At 43.0% G+C, this 19831-nt stretch overlaps 1 protein-coding gene across 1 annotated transcript; it reads left to right on the top strand.

The window, feature by feature from the left end:
• Positions 1-1005: 1005 nt before the first annotated feature.
• LOC103256118 (HRAS-like suppressor 2) lies at positions 1006-19510 on the top strand. Its single transcript, XM_008054013.2, has 2 exons — positions 1006-1171; positions 19188-19510. Exons 1-2 carry the CDS (start codon positions 1006-1008, stop codon positions 19508-19510), a joined length of 489 nt encoding a protein of 162 aa, XP_008052204.2.
• The last annotated feature ends 321 nt before the right edge of the window (positions 19511-19831 follow it).

Raw genomic sequence — 19831 nt, forward strand, 5'->3', positions numbered from 1 at the left:
ACATGAGCCACTGCGCCTGGCCCAAAAGCTTCACTTTTAAGTGCAGCTGCCCACCTGGGAGCCGTATGAGCACTGAGAGCGGGGAGGATGTCCCAGCCACTGGCATCGTCATCACTCTCAGCAGCAGGCGGACACTGTGACTAGAGTTGTCTGGCCTCTTGTGGCCTGGCTCAGCTGAGTCGGGGGAGGAGAGGAACTGGCTGGCCTCTAAGCATTCTGAGCTGGAACTTGTGGTGAAGGCTACCTCCCATTCTGAGTGTGGCCAGGGCAACATGCCTCTTGCATACACAGATTCCAGAAGGGCGCTGCTCTGCCACCAACTCCAACCCCACCCTGTCTTCCTTTGTCCCGACTTTGGCCTGGAGCCCAGACTTCAGCTTGCCTGAGCAGGTTAAGGCAATTCTGAGCTGACATTCTGACATTCAGAATGTCAGACATTCTGAGCTGGTTAAGGGTGTTAACCCTGGAAATGTTTGGAGCCATGTTCCAGTCTTGCTCTGCTTACCAGGGAGGTGACTTAGCCTTCCTGAGATCCCATCTGCTCATTCGTCAAGTGATGGTAGTACTTACCCAAAGGAGAGATAGTTGACGTGCGTCAAGTGCCCAGCACTGCATGTGCACACCGGACTTTGTAAGTTAGGAGCTCTATAATGCACAAGGATCACCCAGACCCTGGCATGAGGTAGTCGGCCCTTAAAGAGGCATTCAAGACTTTCTTGGGAATCATGCAGTCACTTGCTGACACTAACCTGCTCCGTGCATAAGATGCACTCACACCCAGCTTGTGCACACCACTCCACCACACTCCTGTGCTGCACACCCACTGACACGGAGCAGTCTCCCAAGGACACCCTCTTGTCCTCTGAAGAGCATCTCTCCTGTCTTGCAACCCCAGTAAGTGGAAGGGCTTCTCACCTGTGTGAGGAGCACTCTTTCCTCCCTATTTTCTGAAGGTGATGAGAAGGGGTCTGCAGGTTGGACCAGGGCTGCAGGTCAGGTTGTAGAATGTTCCCTGCAAAGGATCACCTTTCCCTGTTGTTGTTGTTGTTGTTGTTGTTGCAGGGCAGACCAAAACCAGGACTTGGGGACCTGATTGAGATTTCTCGCTTTGGCTATGCACACTGGGCCATCTATGTGGGAGATGGCTATGTGGTCCATCTGGCGCCCTCAAGTAAGTATGGTTCTTTCTTAAGCACAAGGGTTGAGATCAAGAGTGTGAACAGATGCACGGTTGCATGCTTGTCCTCACTTCAGGGCCAGTAGAGTGGTCACTCGACACATATTTGCTGAATGAATCATGCTCTTCCCTGCTAGTCATATCAACCACTGTTCTCCAGCAGTAAATTGGTGGAGACTGGTGACCTTTATTCCATTATTGAGTGGGGGTCAACCCAACCAACCGCTTGAACTTGGTAAGCATCCCTCCATAGGTTCAATCTCCTATGTATGTTGTTCTGGAGGTACAAAGAAGAGTAAGAAGCAGTTGTTTCCTTCAAATAGTTTGCAGCTGACTGTGTAGTGTAATGGAAGGAATGTGGGCTTCCCAACTCAACAGAACCCTCTGTTAGAATCTTTGCCCCTCTGCTCACTGTCTCTGTGACTTGTGCATGTCCAAGTTCAACTGCATCCTCTGTAGAGCAGGGATAAGAATCCCTACCTCCTAGGTCCTGAAAGCTTAAAATGAAGGAACACATAGGAAACCACTGGTGCAGGGCCTGACTAGTATCTGAAGCAACCTCCTTTTCCTTCTGAAGCATCTTGGCATCAAAGAAAATGCCACACACCAGAAGCCACTCCAGTGCACAACAGCAGGGGATCGGAACCAGTCAAATAAAACAGATATACTACCTGCATATAATGGAATGCTGTACAGCCATTAACAGCAGTTGTACAGCAGGTGTATATATACTATTCTATGTGTATATAAATGAAATGAAATCAAGTTCAATAAATTTACAAGGTTTGTTGCACATACAAAAGAACAACTTTCGTATCCAGAGACTTTGAACTGGAAATAACAAAAAGCTCAGCCCACAGTAATTGTAGCTCAGTTTATAAAGCAAGAATGAGGAAGTGCATTGTTTTCCATTGTGACTGGCTACTGGAGATGTCCATTCATTTTGGTTAGTGCTGCATAAGCTTCATTGATTGGGGACCTGTGAAGTCATGTTGATATGAGGAAAGCTTAAGTGTTGTTTATGGCTAGTGCTGGCATTTGGGGGCAATCAGAAGAGTTTTAAGTTTGGGTTTCGTGGCTGTGGGTGCTTGGTCTAGGGTTATATTCCAACTGTGCCTCCATTTTGGTTTCCCTGTTTCAATTTCCCCCCTTTGGTCATTCTTACAGCTGGACTGAGAGGGTGACAGGTCATCAAGCATTAACCCTGGGCACCATTTTTTTTTTTTTTTTGTCCTTATGTGGCCATCAGAAAATTGAAAATCAGGATTTCCATAGATTCTTCTGACAATTTGAGTTTCTGTCTTTTTGAGTTTATGTCTTATGCTATTTAATTCTCATAGAAAGTATCTGATGAGTCAGTGGCTGCTGACTAATGTCTAAGCCTTTTGAGACAATACAGTCTATAAGGGCTATAATCAGTATGACTAGTAGAGGGATAATACCGAGTGTTTGAAAAATACTCCAGAGCCAAGGTCTCCAAGAGTCAAGATCTAACTGACTAAACAGATCAACTGATGGTGTTTCCCTGATCTGATGGGGTATCTGGATTTGATCCTTTTGGTCTTTAAGCTTCTGAGTTACAATTCTTGATTTATTAACATGAAAACAGTATTTTTCTCTGATAAGAGCACAAACTTCTCCTTTATGAGCAGTTGGGATATCAAGAACACTTCTGCCTGGAAGTATTGTTGAAGCTAAGCTGCTTATCTTAGAGTGCATCACTTGAAGAGAATTTAAAGTATCCATGAAACTCTTTTGAAGAGTTGTAGAAATATTAATAAGTGATTTTTTTTCTAATTCATAGACTCCCAGTTGAGGGAACAGGGTTTTAACAAAAGGATGTATCTCCAGCTCATTAGATAATTGGGTTTGAAAGTCTGTAAGAAACTCATTTAAGGAGAGTCATTGTATGTATGAAAGTTTTGTATTTAAATCAAAGTTCAGATTTGATTGGCATTTTGAATGATATATTTTGGTTATTTGGTTGAGAGGTACCCCAGCTTGCATCTTACAGACCATTTGGATGGTAAATCCTTGTATATCTTATTACCACAAAGAATGAGCAACATTAACTGAGAGAGAGAATTGAGGTGGATCCAATTGACCCCCAATAAAGAGTGATGTGAGTATCATGTTTACTGTTGCCATGTTGTCATCTGCACATTGCCAGTGTGAACGACTGTTGCTTAAACCAGCAAAGGAGCAAAAAACATTTTTTTAGTAATTTAATAAAGTAATGCAAGTAATTTGCTCCCAGTTAAATATGATTGATTCATTTTCCAGATGTGCCCTGTATATTGGTCTATCCAGTACACAAAACTGTGATCTACCTTACATAATGGTACTATAGAGATATTTCATTTACCTGTAAAGTTTGCATTGAACAAATGTATATTTTTGGTGAATTCCTTAAGGGTATCACTGTTATTTTTATTTTTAATTCTGTATCATTATATATAGGAGTTCAGTCTACATCATCTGAATCAAACTGAAGGATTTGATTACAGTGAAACCCGAGAACTTACCTATGTTAAGCCCTACCATTAAGGTTCTCTATGTATAGAAATAGGTTATCAGTAACCATATTAATAATACTTACAGGCTACTCTTTGGCTTCTAGTGAGTCCTCCCAATGCCAAACCGGCTGGCCATGAGCATTAGCTGAATCACTTTGTTGAGAGGAGGATGCCAAATCTTTTTGAAAATCTTCTTTCCCAAATTGCTCACCCAAATATCTATGGGAGTGGGTTTTATTATTAACTTAGATTTCCCCCAGTTTTTACATGGTTACATAACCAGCAATCATTTTGGCTCATCAGGGAAGCTATGTGTTGGATAGAAGAAATCAGTGGGTGTTCAGCTTGAGTGGTGAAGGTCCCTACAACAGTAGAAATACGACTTTAAACATTTTGTGTAGTTTGCAAAGTAGTAGGGTTATAATAATTATTCTAAAAATAAGAAAGAGTTCTGGAAAAATGAAAGGGATTCCAGAGGGTTCTTGGTCTGTTTTCTCAGACAGAAGTTGCCTACCTTGTGCTATCAACTTCTCCTGGGGAAATTTTTCCCGTGGATATTCTTAATTCCTTTTTTAAAATTCTTAATGTAGATTCAGGGGATACAAGTTCATATTTGTTACATGGGCATATTGTATAATGTGGGGATTGGGTCTCAGGTGGCCCCTTCCTTGGATAGTGAACATTGTACCCCACAGGTAAACTCTGACCCCCCGCCCAACCTTCCCTCTTATTGGTGCCCCTAGTGTCTATTATTCCACCCTTGTGACCATTTAGCTCCTGCATATAAGTGAGAACATGTGGTGTTTAATTTTCTCCTTCTGAGTCAGTTCTCTTAGGATGATGATCTCCAGATCCATCCATGCTGCTGCAAAGACCATGATTTCATTCTTTTTTTATGGCTGTGTTGTATTGCATAGTGTATATATGTGACAATTTACTTATCCAGTCAATTGTTGCTGAGCACTTAGGTTGGTTTCATAATTATGCTACCGTGAATAGTGCCGCGATGAACATACGCATCCAGGTATCTTTTTCTCTTACGAGTTATTTTCCTTTGTGTACATTCCTAGAGTGGGATTGCTGGGCTGAACAGTAATTCAATTTTTTTTTTTGATTTTTTTATTAATCGGTATTTTTTATTATGGTTTTGTGGGGTACAGTTAAGGGTTAGGTGTACAATTATGTTTCATTCAGGCACCCTGTTGATAAGAGGTGTTTTCCCATCCCCCGACAGATATTTGCTACTGTTAATTCCATCCCCCTCCCCCCATAGTTTCCCAGTACCGTCAGTCATTTTCTTATAGTGTTGCATTGGATGTTCAAGGTTCATTATATGAGTGAGAACATGTGATATTCGAATCTTTGTTTCTGTGAGAGGTCGCTCAATATTATAGACTCTAGTTCCATCCAGGTTGCTGCGAAATTCATGATTTTGTTCTTTTTTATGGCTGCATAGTATTCCATCGTGTATATGTACCACATTTTTTAATCCAGTCCAATTTTTAGATCGTTGAGAAATCTCCACATTGTTTTCCACAGAGTGAACTCGTTTATAATTTTGCCAGCAGTGAATGAGTGTTTTCTTTTCTCTACAATCAAGCCCATATCTGTTTTTCTTTGACTTTTTAATAACAGCCACTCTGACTGGCTGTAAGACCTGAAACTATAAAAATCCTAGAAGATATTTAAGATCTATAAGGTGACATATCATTGTGCTTTTAATTTGTATTTCTCTGATGGTTAGTGATGTTGGACATTCTTTCATGTTTGTTGACTGCTTGTGTGTCTTCTTTTGAGAAGTGTCTATTCATGTCCTTTGCCCACTTTTTAATGGTATTTTTTTTCCATTTCGAATTGTTTTAGTTTCTTGTGGATTCTAGATATTAGCTCTTGTGGCACTTTTTTTTATCCAGTCCTCTTTTGATGGGTAGCATGGTTGGTTCCATGTTCTTGCTATTGTGAACAATGCTGCAATAAACACATGCACTGGTTTCTTTTTTATATAGTGATTTGAGTTCTTCTGGGTAAATTGCAGGGTCATATGGAAGATCGATTTTTAGAACTTTTTGGAATCACCACACTGTTTTCCACAGAGGCTTTACAAGTTTACATGCTCACCAACAGTGTAGAAGTGTCCCTTTTCACCACATCCTCTCTAGCATCTGTTGTTTTTTGAGTTATTTATGATGGCCATCCTGACTGGAGTTATAAAGCTACAATAATCAAAACAGCCTGTTATTGGTACAAGAGCAGGCATCTAGACCAATGGAACAGAATAGAGATTTCAAAAGCAAAACCTCAATTTGTCCACCAACACATCTTCAACAAAGCCTATGGGAGATGAGAACCTGTTCAGTAAATTGTGCTGGGAAAACTGGCTGACCACATGCAGAAGATTAAAACAAGACCCCTACCTATCACTATACACAAAAATCAATTCTAAATGGATCAAAGACCTAGACATAAAACCTCAAACTATAAGAACCTTAGAAAATGCAGGAGACACCCTTCTGGAAATTGGAACTGGCAACCAATTCCTGATCAAAACCCCAAGTACCCATGCCATAAGAGAAATAGACAAGTGGGACCTCATCAAACTGACAACCTTCTGCAAAGCCAAAGCAACCATCAAGAGAGCAAGGAGACAATCCTCAGAATGGGAAAAAATATGTGCCAACTGTATATCTGACAAAGGTCTAAGGAACTCAAACATGCTGAAAAGAAACAGACAGCCCCATTACAAAGAGGGCAAAAGATAAGAACAGGCAGTTCTCAAAAGAAGACACACAAGCAGCCAACAGACACATGAAAAAATACCCTTTCTAATGAGGTGAGAGTGCAGGTTTTCACTGGTGTCTTATTCAGGATATCCAGTCACTAGGTTCCAACATGTGGGATACAAAGTCCTCTTCCCAGAAAGGGTCTCTGAAGGCTCTTTAACCTGATGGTTGTAACCTTTAAATATTACATTGGTGCTTTAGAGTGTGGGTTCATATCACAGTGTGCAAAAGTTGAATGAGCATGGGGTCCTATTATGAAGACCATGGGTCACCACTAATAGTTTCATAAGATGTCAACTAATGTTTTCCAGAGAGAGTTCATCTCATTGTCATAGAGCTAAAGGAAATCCTATGGTTTTCCCTTTTTTCCCTATGGTTTTAATTTCACCAATTTTAAAATGCCTCTGATGCACTGAATCTTTTCTGAAGGCTAAAGTGGTAGGGACAGTGGTAGTGCCAGAAATGTTTGATAACTTCGTTGAATTGTTTTACAACTTGTGAATCTATCACTTGAAGTTTTTTGGGATTCCCTTAAGTGAAAAAGCATATTCCAGTAACTTTTTGTCTATAGTGACTTCATGAATCTTTTAACAGTGAAAAAGTTCTATTCATTTAGAAAACATGCATGCTGTCACAAGCACATATTGACAGTCCATGGAGGTGCACAATTAGATGTAGCCCATGTGTAAATGTTGACATCATGCTGATGGTGGGGGAGTTGTTCCTGGAACCATGGTGGCCTTCCCAGGATTACGGATTTCACAAGTCAAGGATTGATTATAGACTCATGTGGCTCTTTTCCAAAAGGTTTTCTACCAGGATTTAGCCACAGTTTGAGTTATTTTGTTAACTCCATGGGGAGGGAGAGAATGCTGGAGAAGCAGCGACTTCAGTGGTTCAGGAAGCACCAAGTGGTTGCATGGGCCTTCCCAGGATCCCTCGACTCTTTTGCCTCCTTTGTTTATTCAATTTTGTTTTCCATTTGGGGAGCAAGTCTTTGTGGTGCTTGTAAATGTTGAATTTCCTTTATGTCCTTTGGATGGACTTCATTCCAGGTATGTAGTTTATTAGTTGGGACGATTTCTTGGGTGGCAGACTCTGCATGGAAGTCAGCCATAGCATTACCCTTGGTTCTATTTTGCAAGTATGAGCTTCAGTTTTTATGGCAGTCACTTGTAAGAGTTACAACGGCCATGTAAGGCTCATTACTATTATTATTATTATTGTCTGTTGTTTTTTTGAGTCAAGGTCTCACTCTGCCACCCAGACTGGAGTATAATGGCATGATCATGGCTCACCACAGCCTTGACCTCCTGAGCTCAGTTGGTTCTTTTATTTATAAATCAATATTTTTTATTTTAATATTGTGGGGTACAGTTAAGGGTTAGGTATATAAATATGCTTCATTCAGGCACTCTTGTTGATAAGGGGTGTCCCCCATCCCCAGACAGATATTGACTACCGTTAATCCTACTCCCCCCCCCAGAGTTTCCCGCCACTGTCAATCCTTTTCTTATAGTATTAGGATAGATGTTCAAGGTCCACTATATGAGTGAGAACATGTGATACTCAGATCTTTGTTTCTGTGAGAGATCACTCAGTATTATAGACTCTAGTTCCATCCACGTTGCTGTGAAATTCATGATTTTGTTCATTTTTAAGGCTGTGTAGTATTCTATCATGTATATGTACCACATTTTTTTAATCCAGTCCTCTTCTGATGGACAGCATGGTTGGTTCCAGCTTCTTGCTATTGTGAACAATGCTGCAATAAACATACGTGTGCAGGTATCTTTTTTATAGAGTGATTTGAGTTCTTCAGGGTATATTCCAGTAGGGGGATTATGCGGTCATATGGGAGGTTGATATTTAGAGCTTTTAGGAATTGCCACACTGCTTTCCACAGAGGTTGCACTAGTTTGCACTCCTACAAACAGTGTAGAAGTGTTCCCTTTTCACCACACCTTCTCCAGCAACTGTTATTTTTTGAGTTATTGATAATGACCATTCTGATCAGAGTTAGGTGGTATCTCAGTGTGGTGTTGATTTGCATCTCCCTGATGATTATTAAGGTTGAACATTTCTTCATGTGTCTGTTGGCCGCTCAGATGTCTTTCTTTGAGAAGTGTCTGTTCATATCTTTTGCCCACTTTATAATGGGGTTGTTTGTTTTTTCCTCTCAGCATGTTTGAGTTCCTTGTAGATCCAAGATGTTAAGCCTTTGTCAGACCTGGAGTTGGCAAATACTTTTTCCCAGTCAGTGGGCTGTCTCCCTGCTCTCTTGATGGTTTCTTTGGCTTTGCAGAAGCTTGTCAGTTTAATGAGGTCCCACTTGTCTATCTTATCTCTTATGGCCTGTGGGTTTCGGGTTTTGTTCAGGAATTGGATGCCAGTTCCAATTTCCATAAGGGTGTGTCCTGCATTTTCTAAGGTTCTTATGGTTTGCGGTTTTTTTGTTTTTTGGGTTTTTTTTTTTGAGTTGGAGTCTCACTCTGTCCCCCAGACTGGAGTGCAGCAGCTGCTCCCAGCCACCACAGCCTCGACCTCCTGGGCTCCAGTGATCCTTCCGCCTCAGCCTTCCAAGTAGCTGGAACTACAGGTGTGCGATACTATGCCCAGCTAATTTTTTGATTTATTGTAGAGATGAGGTCTCGCCAAGTTGCCCAGGTGGGTCTCGAATCCGCAGGTTCAGGCAATCCACTCACCTCAGCCTCCCAAAGCATGGGATTACAGGCTGAGCAACTGAGCCCGGCGGTTTGAGGTTTTACATTTAGGTATGTGATCCATTTTTTTAGAGTTCATTTTTGTGTATAGGGATAGACAGCGGTCTTGTTTGAGTTTTCTGCATGTGGTCAGCCAATTTTCCCAGCACAATTTACTGAATAGGTTCTCCTCTCCCCAGTGGTGGGTGGTGGAGGCTTTGTCGAAGATGAGTTAGTTGAGAAATTGAGGTTTTGCCTCTGGAATCTCAGTTCTATTTCATTGGTCTATATGCCTGTTCCTGTACCAATATCAAGCTGTTTTGATTATTGTAGCTTTATAGTAAAGTTTGAAGTTTGCTAGTGTGATACCTTCTGCTTTGTTTTTTTGTTTGTTTGTTTGTTTTTTGCTGAGGATTGTTCTGGCTATTCTTGGTCATTTATGTTTCCATATGAATTCCTGTATTGTTTTTTATAACTCTGAGAAGAATGTTACTGGTAATTTGATGGGTATTGCATTAAATCTGTAGATTGCCTTAGGTAGAATGGACATCTTCGCAATGTTGATTCTTCCAATTCATGAGCATGGGATATTTTTCCACTTGTTTGTGTCATCTTTGATTTCTTTGAGCAGTGTTTTGTAGTTTTCATTGTGAAGGTCTTTCACATCTCTGGTTAGGAAGATGCCAAGGTATTTCATTTTTTTGTGCCTATTGTGAATGGAATTGTGTTTTTTATTTGGGTTTCTATTTGTTTATTATTTGTGTAAAGAAATGCAATTGTCTTTTGCACATTTATTTTATACCCTGAGACTTTGCCAAAGTCCTTTATCAATGCAAGGAGGCTTTTGACAGATTCGCTTGGTTTTTCCAGGTACACAATCATGTCATCAGCAAAGAGGGACAACTTGACTTCCTCTTTTCCTATTTGGATACCCCTGATTGCCTTCTCTTCTCTGATTGCTCGAGCCAGGATTCCAGTACTATGTTGAACAGGAAGTGAGAAAGTGGACATCCTTGTCTTGTTCCAGTTTTCAGGGGAAATGGTTCCAATTTTTGTCTGTTTAGTAGTATGCTAACTGTGGGCTTCTCGTAGATGGCTTTTACTATTTTGAGGTATGTTCCATGTATGCCTAGGTGTTCGAGGGTTTTTATCAGGAAGGATAAAACCCTGGATTTTATCAAAAGCTTTTTCTGCATCTAATGATATAATCATGTGGTTTTTGTTCTGACATCTGTTGATGTATTTAATTACATTTATTGTCTTGTGAATGTTGAACCAGCCTTGCATCCCTGGGATGAAGCCTACATGGTCATGATGGATGATTTTTGAGATGTGTTGCTGAATCTGGATCTTGTTGAGAATTTTGGCATCTGTGTTCATCAAAGATATTGGCCTGTAGTTCTCTTTGTTTGTTGGGTCTTTACCCAGCTTGGGTATCAATGTGATGTTAGCTTCATAGAATGATTTGGGGAGGGTTTCATCTTTCTCAATCGCCTGGAATACTTTCAGTATGAGTGGTATCAGCTCCTCTTTAAATGTCTTATAGAATTCTGCTGGGAAGCCGTCTGGTCCAGGGCTTTTTTTTGGTAGGCAGTTTTCTTATTACATAGTCAATTTCCTTGATTGTTATTGTTCTATTTAGGGTCTCGATTTCTTCTTGTTTCAACCTAGGCAGGCTGTGTGATATCAGAAAGTCTTCCACTTCCTTAAGATTTTCCAGTTTGTTTCCATACAAGTGTACATAGTAGTCTCTAATGATCTTTTGTATTTCTTTGGGGTCAGATGTGACTTCATCTTTGTGTTTCTGATTGTATTTATTTGTGCGTTTTCTGTTTTTTTCTAGGTCAGTCTACCTAAGGGACCATTGATCTTGTTTATCCTTTTGAAGAACCAGCTTTTTGTTTCATAGATTTTTTTGTATTATCTTTTTGTCTTCTATGTCCTGGATTTGGGCTTTTATTTTGGGGATCTGGATTCTTCTGCTGCAGTTAGGGTTTTTGTGGTCTTGCTTTTCCAGCTTCCTAAGGTGACTTGTTAGGCTGTTGATTTGTGATCCTTCCATTTTCTTCATGTGTGTTTGTAGGGATATGAATTCCCCTCTTACTACAGCTTTCATGGTGTCACAGAGGTTTTGGTAAGATGTCCCTTCATTTTCATTTGTTTCCAGGTATCTTTTAATCTGTTTTGATTTTATTGTTGACCCAGCATGTTTAGCATCATGCTGTTTAGTGTCCATGTCTCTGTGGGTTTGGGGGCAAGCTTGTTGGTGTTGATGTTTATTTTTATTCCACTGTGGTCTGAGAAGGCACATGACAAAATTTTGATCTTTTGAAATTTGTTTATGCTTGATTTATGGCCAAGTGTGTGGTCGATCTTAGAGTATGTTCCATGTAGTGCTGAGTAGAGTGTATATTCTGTGGTCATTGGGTGGAGTGTTCTGTAGGTATCAAATAAGTCCATTTGGTCAAGAGTCCATTGGGGTTCTGGATCTTATTGCTTATGGATTTTTTGTCCTGATGATCTGTCTGGGGTTGTGAGTGGGGTATTAAAGTCCCGAGTTATGATGGTGTTAGAGTCAATATCTTTCTTTAGTTTTCCTAGAAGCTGCTTTATGAAAGTTGGTGCTCCTATGTTGGGTGCAAATATGTTTAGGATAGATATTTCTTGTTGATGGAGTGAACCTTTTATCATTATGTAGTGGCCCTCTGTATCTTTTTTAATTTTTGGTAGCTTAAATGGCATTTTGTCTGAGATTAGGATTGTGACTCCTCCTTTCTTTTGTGTTCCATTCGCCTGAAAATTTGTTTCCCATCCTCTTACTTTGAGTCTGTGCATGTCCCTTCTAGTGAGATGGGTCTCTTGAAGGCAGTATATTGTTGCCTGGTGATATTTTATCCATGTTGCCATTCTATGTCTTTTCAGTGGTGCATTTAGTCCATTTACATTCAGGCTAATTATTGAAATGTGAGAGCTGGTTCCTATCATAGAGTTCTAATAGAGTTGTTGTTGTTCCTCTTGGTTTGTTGTCTTTCTTTTGGCTTTGGGGTTGGTTCATGTGTATTTTATTCTTTTTCCTGTACTCTTGTGAAGAACATTGTTCTTTTTTCCTTTTCTTCTGTGTTTAGTACTTTCTTAAATGTTTCATGTAGAGGTGGTCTGGTGGCAGTGTAAGTTCTTAGGGATTGGATATCTGGGAAAGATTTTAATTCTCCCTCACTGATGAAGCTTAGCTTGGCTGGTTAGGTTATTCTTGGTTGAAATTGTTTATCTTTTAGGACTATGAAGATAGGACTCCAAGCTCTCGTAGCCTGCAGGGGTTTTTTAGATAAATCTGCTGCTATTCTAATTGGTCTTCCATGGTATGTGATCTGGCCTTTTTCTCTTGCTGCCTTTAGGATTTTTTCTTTTATACCTACTTTGTTTAGGTGAATTACTAGGTGTCTGGGAGTTGGTCTTCTCATTTGCTGTCTTGCAGGGGTTCTCTGAATCTCTTGTGTGTGAATTTTTGCATCACTGATAAGATAAGGGAAGTTTTCTTCAATAATCTCATGGAATGTTTGTTCCAAGGTGGTTTCTGTTTCTCTTTCTATTTCAGGAAGGCCAATTACTCTTAGGTTCTTTCTCTTGAAGTAATCACTCATCTCTTGAAGATTTTGTTCTGTCTTTTTCAATTTGTTTTCTGTGTTTTTAACAGTTTGAGTTAGGTCTATATTTTGGTCCTCAAGCTCTGCGATTATCTCTTCTGCTGGGCTAATTCTGCTTTCCATGCTTATCAGTTTGTTATTTATTTCATTCACAGTATTCTTTATTACTGTTATCTCAGTTATCAACTCCTTCCTAGTTTCTTCTTGTCTCTCCTCAATTCTTTTTAATCTCTCCATTAACGTCTTGATATCTAGGTTTGTGGTTTGAGACCAGTCATTCTGGGGCTCTTCATTGTTTGCATTCCAAAGTCAGTTTCTCAGTGTCTGCCCTCCCAGGGGTCTGGGAGAGACCCATATTCTTCTTTTGGTTTTTCTTCATTTGTGTAGATTTCTCTCTCTCCCCCTGCTTTCCCTCCCCTTCTTTAATTCTGTTTTTCAGGGAAGGTGGGGTTGCTTATGCTTCACTTATGCAATCTCCTGTTCTTCCTTATGAGGGTCTTCTGACTTTGTTCACTTTTGACGCTGGAGTATGGGCTGGGTGCTGTACTTTTTGCGGTTCTGAGATTTAATTGAGGGGAGAAGCTGTGACTCCAAATCTATCTGCTGATTCCAGCATCCACCAACAGGTGTATGGGCACACTGGAACCTATTTCCCACTGCCTTACAATCTGTCTGTGCAGCGGGATGCAGGTTTGGTCCCTGGAACAAAAGGGGGTACGAAACAGGAAAATAATGAAGGAAGAGGGGTCAGTAGGAAGTTAGAAGGAGAGAAGAGTGAGAGGGAAAACACATGCATACCAACTAACAGGTGAAAGAGACACAAGGCCAGAGAGAAGTGAAAAAGACACACAAGCAAAATTCCCTAAAGCATACCAGTAACCACACAAAGACAGTCCAATAAAATCATGCCTTTTGATGCGTTTTCCCCAACACAAACAGGTCGTCTAAGTCAAAAAGCAAACAAAAGTGAGCAAAACAAATAGTCAAAATGATAAAATCAAAAGTCAAAATAAGAAATCAGACTAACTCAGGAATCATCTTTCCTGAGTGTCTAAAGTCTCTTCAGCTCTGGTCTCCAACCTCTCCCCTTTGCGTTCATTGTAGGCAGCTAGATTTACAAGCAGCTTGAGTTTGTTCTTTAAGCCTGCTGCCTGAGAGGTCTGCAACACTGAGTTGCCTGCATCTGATTCAGCATAGGGGAGGGGATCTGTCTCCTGTTTAGCAACGTTACCTTAGGAACCAAGGTGGAGGCTGCTCGTAGGTGGGCGGGGTAATGCAAATCTCTGCCTGGAAAATGGCCGAGGTGGCAGCTCCTCTTTCGTGGATCCTTTCTCTCCGCTCCTCTGGGTCCCTGGGCAATCCACTATGATGGGCTGTGGTGGTGTGCGAGGCACCGAAGATGAGCTACACAGCCGGGCACTGGATCCGGTGTGCCACCAGCAGGCAGGGGTGCAGGAGGAAGCTGGGAGTTCCCTCCTCTGGAGCTGAGAGCCTCCAATCAGCACCTCCTTAAGATATGCTGTTCCCTTACACAAGCATGAGGTCGCACACTGGGTGCCTCAGCCAGGGTGGGCCCAGAGCTCCAAAGGGCAGGTGGTGAGTGGTGAGAATGGATTTGGGCCCCTCACAGGGTACTTCAGCCAGAAATGGAGCTGGTATCTCTGAGGGGCGGGCACCTAGAGCCTCCCTGGGAGACTGGCGGCTTGGTGCCGGGTGAGACAATGTAGCCAGGAGGGAGCCAAGATTCCCTTGCGGCAGGCAGGGGCCACATATAGTGGAACAGCAGCAGCTGGGGGCCATAATATCCGGCCCTGCGTGGGACCAAGGGTCCCTGAGCCTCGGACTGGTGCAGCTGGCAGTGGGCAGGGGGTTGGGGGAAGTAAAGTAAAAGTCTTTTTGGGAACTCACATTCAGAGAATCTCACAATTCCACCTATGCCGTCACCATCTTACCCAGCAATCCTCTCTTTTTCTTTTTTGAGTTGCAGTCTCATTCTGTTGCCCAGGCTGGAGTGCAGTGGCACAATCATGACCACCGCAGCCTCGACCTGCTGGGTTCAGGTGACCCTTCCCCTAGCCTTCCACTCAGTTGGTTCTTCTGCCCCAGCTTCCCAAGTAGTTTGGACTACAGGTGCACACCACCACACCTGGCAAATTTTTTTTATTTTTTGTATTGACAAGATCTTGCTGTATTGCCCAGACTGGTCTCAAACTCCTGGTCCCAAGCAATCCTCCCACTTTGACCTCCCAAAGTGCTGGGATTACAGACATGGGCCATCACACCTGGCCTATGCCCATTATTTGAAGACTTTAAAAATCCCTTTCCACAACATGCCAAAAGCATGGACAACTCCAAAAGCATACCTGATACTAGTTTAGATATTTGCAGTCTTATCTGAGGCTAATTTTCAGGCTACAGTGAGGGCAATTAATTCTGCAGGTTGTGTGGATTGGCTAATAGGGTTTGCAATAAATCTAATGTAGGAGTCAAATTTGGAGAAATCAAGCCAATACAGTTATGAATCTCACCTTCATTGGGTAAAGATTAGGAGGGTAGGAGAATTTAAAGAGCTACAGTGAAAAATGTGTAGGCTTGAAGGAGACAGGAGCAGAACCTCACCATATGTTAGTTTTTCGGCTGAGAAATGCTGTGCATACTTGGTATTGAATATACTTTCTATAGCACAAGGATCCTGTAGATATAGATCATTTCCCTGAACAAATTCTTAGAGGACTGTATAATTTTGGTGGTATGGCTGCTTTCCTGACTGCTGAATCCAACTGCAGGCTATCATAGGCTGTAGGTCTACTTTTTCATCCTTGTTGTTGGGTGAGAACTTGTAAAGCCTGATTGTTCACTGGACAAACACGTAAAGGGGTTCAGAATCCTTGAGGAGTCCTAGGACAGAAGGATATTGTAAAACTCATTTGAGTTCATTAAAGGTCTCCCCATACCTTGTTTTCCAAGGGAGAGGCTACTGAGTGCCATTTTTAGTTGTTCGATAGAGTAGAGAAGCCAATAAAGAGAAATTTGGGGCTGCAGCGATTGACTCACACTTGTAACCCCACCACTTTGGCAGGCTGAGGCAGGAGGATCGCTTAAGGCCAGAAGTTTGAGACAAGCCTCAGGAGCATAGCTGACCCTGTCTACACATACACACACACACACACACACACACACTAGCCAGCTGTAGTGGCACACATCTGTAATCACAGTTACTTGGGAGACTGAGGCAGGAGGATTACTTGAGCCCAGTACTTCAAGGCTGCGGTGAGCTTTGATCATGCTACTACACTCCAGTCGGGTAACAGAGTAAGACTCATCTCTTCTTTTAAATTTTATTTTTATTATTTATTTATTTATTTATTATAAAGATGTTTGTATCCCTAACCAAGACTCATCTCTTAAAAAAATATTTGAGACCCAGAACCTGGAGCATCCTGAAAGTCCAAGAACTCTTGAGTTATCTTTTCATTAGAGTTCTAGGATAATTTTGGATAGTATATATTCTTTATGGAGAGGGAAATATTCCTTTTGTAGATGCATTATGACCTAGATAATAAACTATCTCTTATGAAAGGATGCTTATTTTGAGAGGCCTCATAGCAACTGTAAGCTAGTTGTTATAACAAATATGTTGAGTCAACTTTTGAGTCTTCTTTGGAGGAAGAATAAATCATGTACATATTGAATTTCTTGGAAGTTTCAGGGTTTTCAAATCCTGATGTAAACCTTGTGATATGTATAAGAGAGTTTCAGTGATACTGTCCAAGTATACTGCTGATTTTTCCAAGTAAGTGCAAAATAAATTGGCTTTCTCTGCTTACGGAGGTGCTCAAGAAAGCAGACCATAAGCCCATAGCCCTGAGTCACTTGGATTATGATAGTATTTTTGCCACCATGGTGTTTGGGTTTGGTACCACTGGGAATCTTATTTATGACTCTAAGGACTTGTATAAATATCCATACTCATCCATTGTGTTTCTTTAGAGGCAAGATAGGAATATTGTAAGGACTGGTGCAGGGAATAATAAACCTCTAGCTTTCTAAGTCTTCTATCAGAGGGATGAGCCTTGGTATGGTTTCTGATTTTAAGGAGTACTGTGGTGACTTATGAAGCAGTTTAGAAAGGCCCATTAGAATTTTTAATGAGTTTGGCATGTTTGATTTTTCCCATGTCTGCAGAAGAAGAGGCTCATCCAATGTCAGAGATTTTGGAGAGATCTATAGTGTCTGTGGAATTTAATATTCTCCTTAGGACAATCCATTTGGATCTGGAGAACACATGATGCTTCAGTGTCTGATGCATCTGGGATTTGTAAGGTGATTTCTCCCAAGGAAAGTATTATTTGGCCTCCTATTTTAGGAAGCAGGTGACTACCTAGGAGATTCACAGGGGCAGCCTCATGTTAGAGAAAGGCGTGGAAAGGCCAAGGGTAGCAGCTATGGATTTGCTCTAAAGGAACTCTTGGAATTTGAGTGGAAATGCTCATCCCCAAGATGTTTTTGTTACTCCTAGGAAGTTCTTGATGTTCCAACTCTGTGTGCTGACTCTCCCGTTTTGCTCCTACAGCTGGAGAGAGCTGGAGCCAAGGCATTTATTTTTCATCAGAGTCGCCCTGTTTCCCAGACTGGAGCGCAGTGGCACAATCACAGCCATCACAGACTCCACCTGCTGTGCTCAGGCGATCCTTCCACTTGGCTGGAACTACAGGCGTGCGCCACCATGTCCAGTTAAATTTTGTATTTATTGTAGAGACGAGGTCTCGCCATGTTGCCCAGGTCGGTCTCAAACCCATGGGCTTAGGCAATCCTCTCATCTCCACCTCCCAAAGTGCTGGGATTACAGACATGAGCCACCATGCCCAGCACCAAGTTGTTTTTTAAAATGTCCTCTTGAAAAGAAAGAAAAGCCAATAAACCAAAGTGTAAACACACATGTAAGTTTAGAAATTTGTCATTAGATACATAGGCTGTTCAGAGGTCGACCTTCCACCAAGAGGCTTTCTATGAGCCCAGCTGCTTCCAGCAGGATCCATCAGAGCCCCGCCAGGCCATGGGCTTGTCTCTGAGGGTGCCAGGTGCCACCTCTCCTCCCCTGTCTCATTCCAGCTTCCCAGGTGCCTGGGGTCCCCTTTAGAGGCGAATCATCCAATGTAGTGCCAGAGAGCAGGGACATCACCGGACTCAGTTTCCTAAGTTCATAAATAATAAAACCCAGGCCCCAAGATGAGAAGAGAAATGTCTGAGGACACACAGTGAGGGAGCCAGGCTAGGATCTAGGGCTCTGGATGCCCAGGCAGGCTTCTGTCTTACTCAGCTGGCTCCTTTCCTGCTATTTAAAAATGTCTGCTGGGTGCAATGGCTCGTGTGTGAAATCCCAGCACTTTGAGACACCAAGGCAGGAGAATCTCTTAAGCCCAGGTTCAAGACCACCCTGGGTAACATGGCCAGACCCCGTCTCCACAAAAAATACAAAAATTAGCTGGGCATGGTGGTGAACACCTACCATCCCAGCTACTTGGGAGACAGAGGTGGAAGAATTGCCTGATCCCTGGAGGTCGAGGCTGCAGTGAGCTGTGATTATGCCACTGCACTACAGCCTGGGCCATAGAGTGAGACTCTGACTTAGACAAAAACAAAAAGCCACCTAACCTGCAGAGGCTTCCACAGCACTGGCTCTGAAAGGTGGAGTGACTTTTCTAAGTCCTAAGGGGAAACTGGGACTAGGACCTGGAGGTTGACTGTCTCCTCTCTTTGCCCTGCACCCCTCTGCCCTGATGATGACTCTTTCGGGGACATCTAAACTCATGTGTTCCTTTAGGACACACTCTCCATACTTTAGAAATGCGGAAACCAGAGAGTTCTGAAGACGGCTCCAAAGTCACCAGACTGGGATGGGACCTCTTCGAGCGTAGGGCCAGGCAGGATGGACAGGTCCTTTCGTGGCCCATCCCTCTCTACTCATGTATTTATGTGTTTACTTATTTTTTGAGTTGGAGTCTCACTCTGTCATCAGACTTGAGTGCAGTGGCATGCTCCTGGCCACCCCAGTGTCAACCTGCTGGAGTCCAGCGATTCTTCTGCCTCAGCCTTTCAAGTAGCAGGAACTACAGGCGTGCTCTACCACACCCGGCTAATTTTTAAAATTCATTATAGAGACAAGGTCTCACCACGTTGCCCAGGCTGGTCTCGAATCCTTGGGCTCAGGCAGTCCACCCGCCTCAGCCTCCCAAAGTGCTGGGATTACAGGCTGAGCCACTGAGCCTGGCCGGCCCATCGACCTTGAGGGCGCCAAGGGCAAGGAGGCTGTCTGGCTCAGGCAGCACCCGGGGCCCTGTCTGGTACCAAACTCACTCTTCCCACAGTTGAAGTTGGTGGGGTTGGTGCCGCCAGCATCCTGTCTACCCTGACTGAGAAGGTTGTGGTGAAGAAGGAACTGCTGTCCGTGGCGGCCGGGAGAAACAGGTACCGGGTCAACAACAAACACGATGACAGGTATCAGCCGCTGCCTTCCAACAAAATCATCCGCCGGGCCGAGGAGCTGGTGGGACGGGAGCTGCGCTATTCGCTGACCAGCGATAACTGCGAGCACTTCGTGAACGAGCTGCGCTATGGGGTCTCCCGCAGCGACCAGGTGCGTCCCCCTTCGGCGTCCCTAACCCGGGGACCTGACTGTTCCCTCAGCTGACTTTAGCCGGGCACAGGGTGGAATGGAAATGGCTGCGATAAGACAGAGCGGCAGGGACGCGATTCCTGCCCTTGAGGATGTCCCTGCGGGCGGGACGGGAGTGGGGAGCCAGACGGCACGGCGGCCGCGCGGACCGCCGCAGTCAGGCTGCCAAGGGAGAAAGGAACAGACGTGGCCACCGTCCCCGTTGCCAGCCCTCCCGGGCCGCCAGCCTGAAATGGCCATCCACGGCACAGAGGCAGCTTTTTGATCCCCATTTTACAGACGGGAGAACAGGCTCACGGAACCAAAGTCATTTGTCAAAATCATGACACTACTGAG

Source organism: Carlito syrichta, unplaced genomic scaffold (genome assembly GCF_000164805.1).
Source record: "Carlito syrichta isolate Samal-C Ts95f unplaced genomic scaffold, Tarsius_syrichta-2.0.1 Scaffold288949, whole genome shotgun sequence".
Taxonomy (NCBI): Eukaryota; Metazoa; Chordata; class Mammalia; order Primates; family Tarsiidae; genus Carlito; species Carlito syrichta.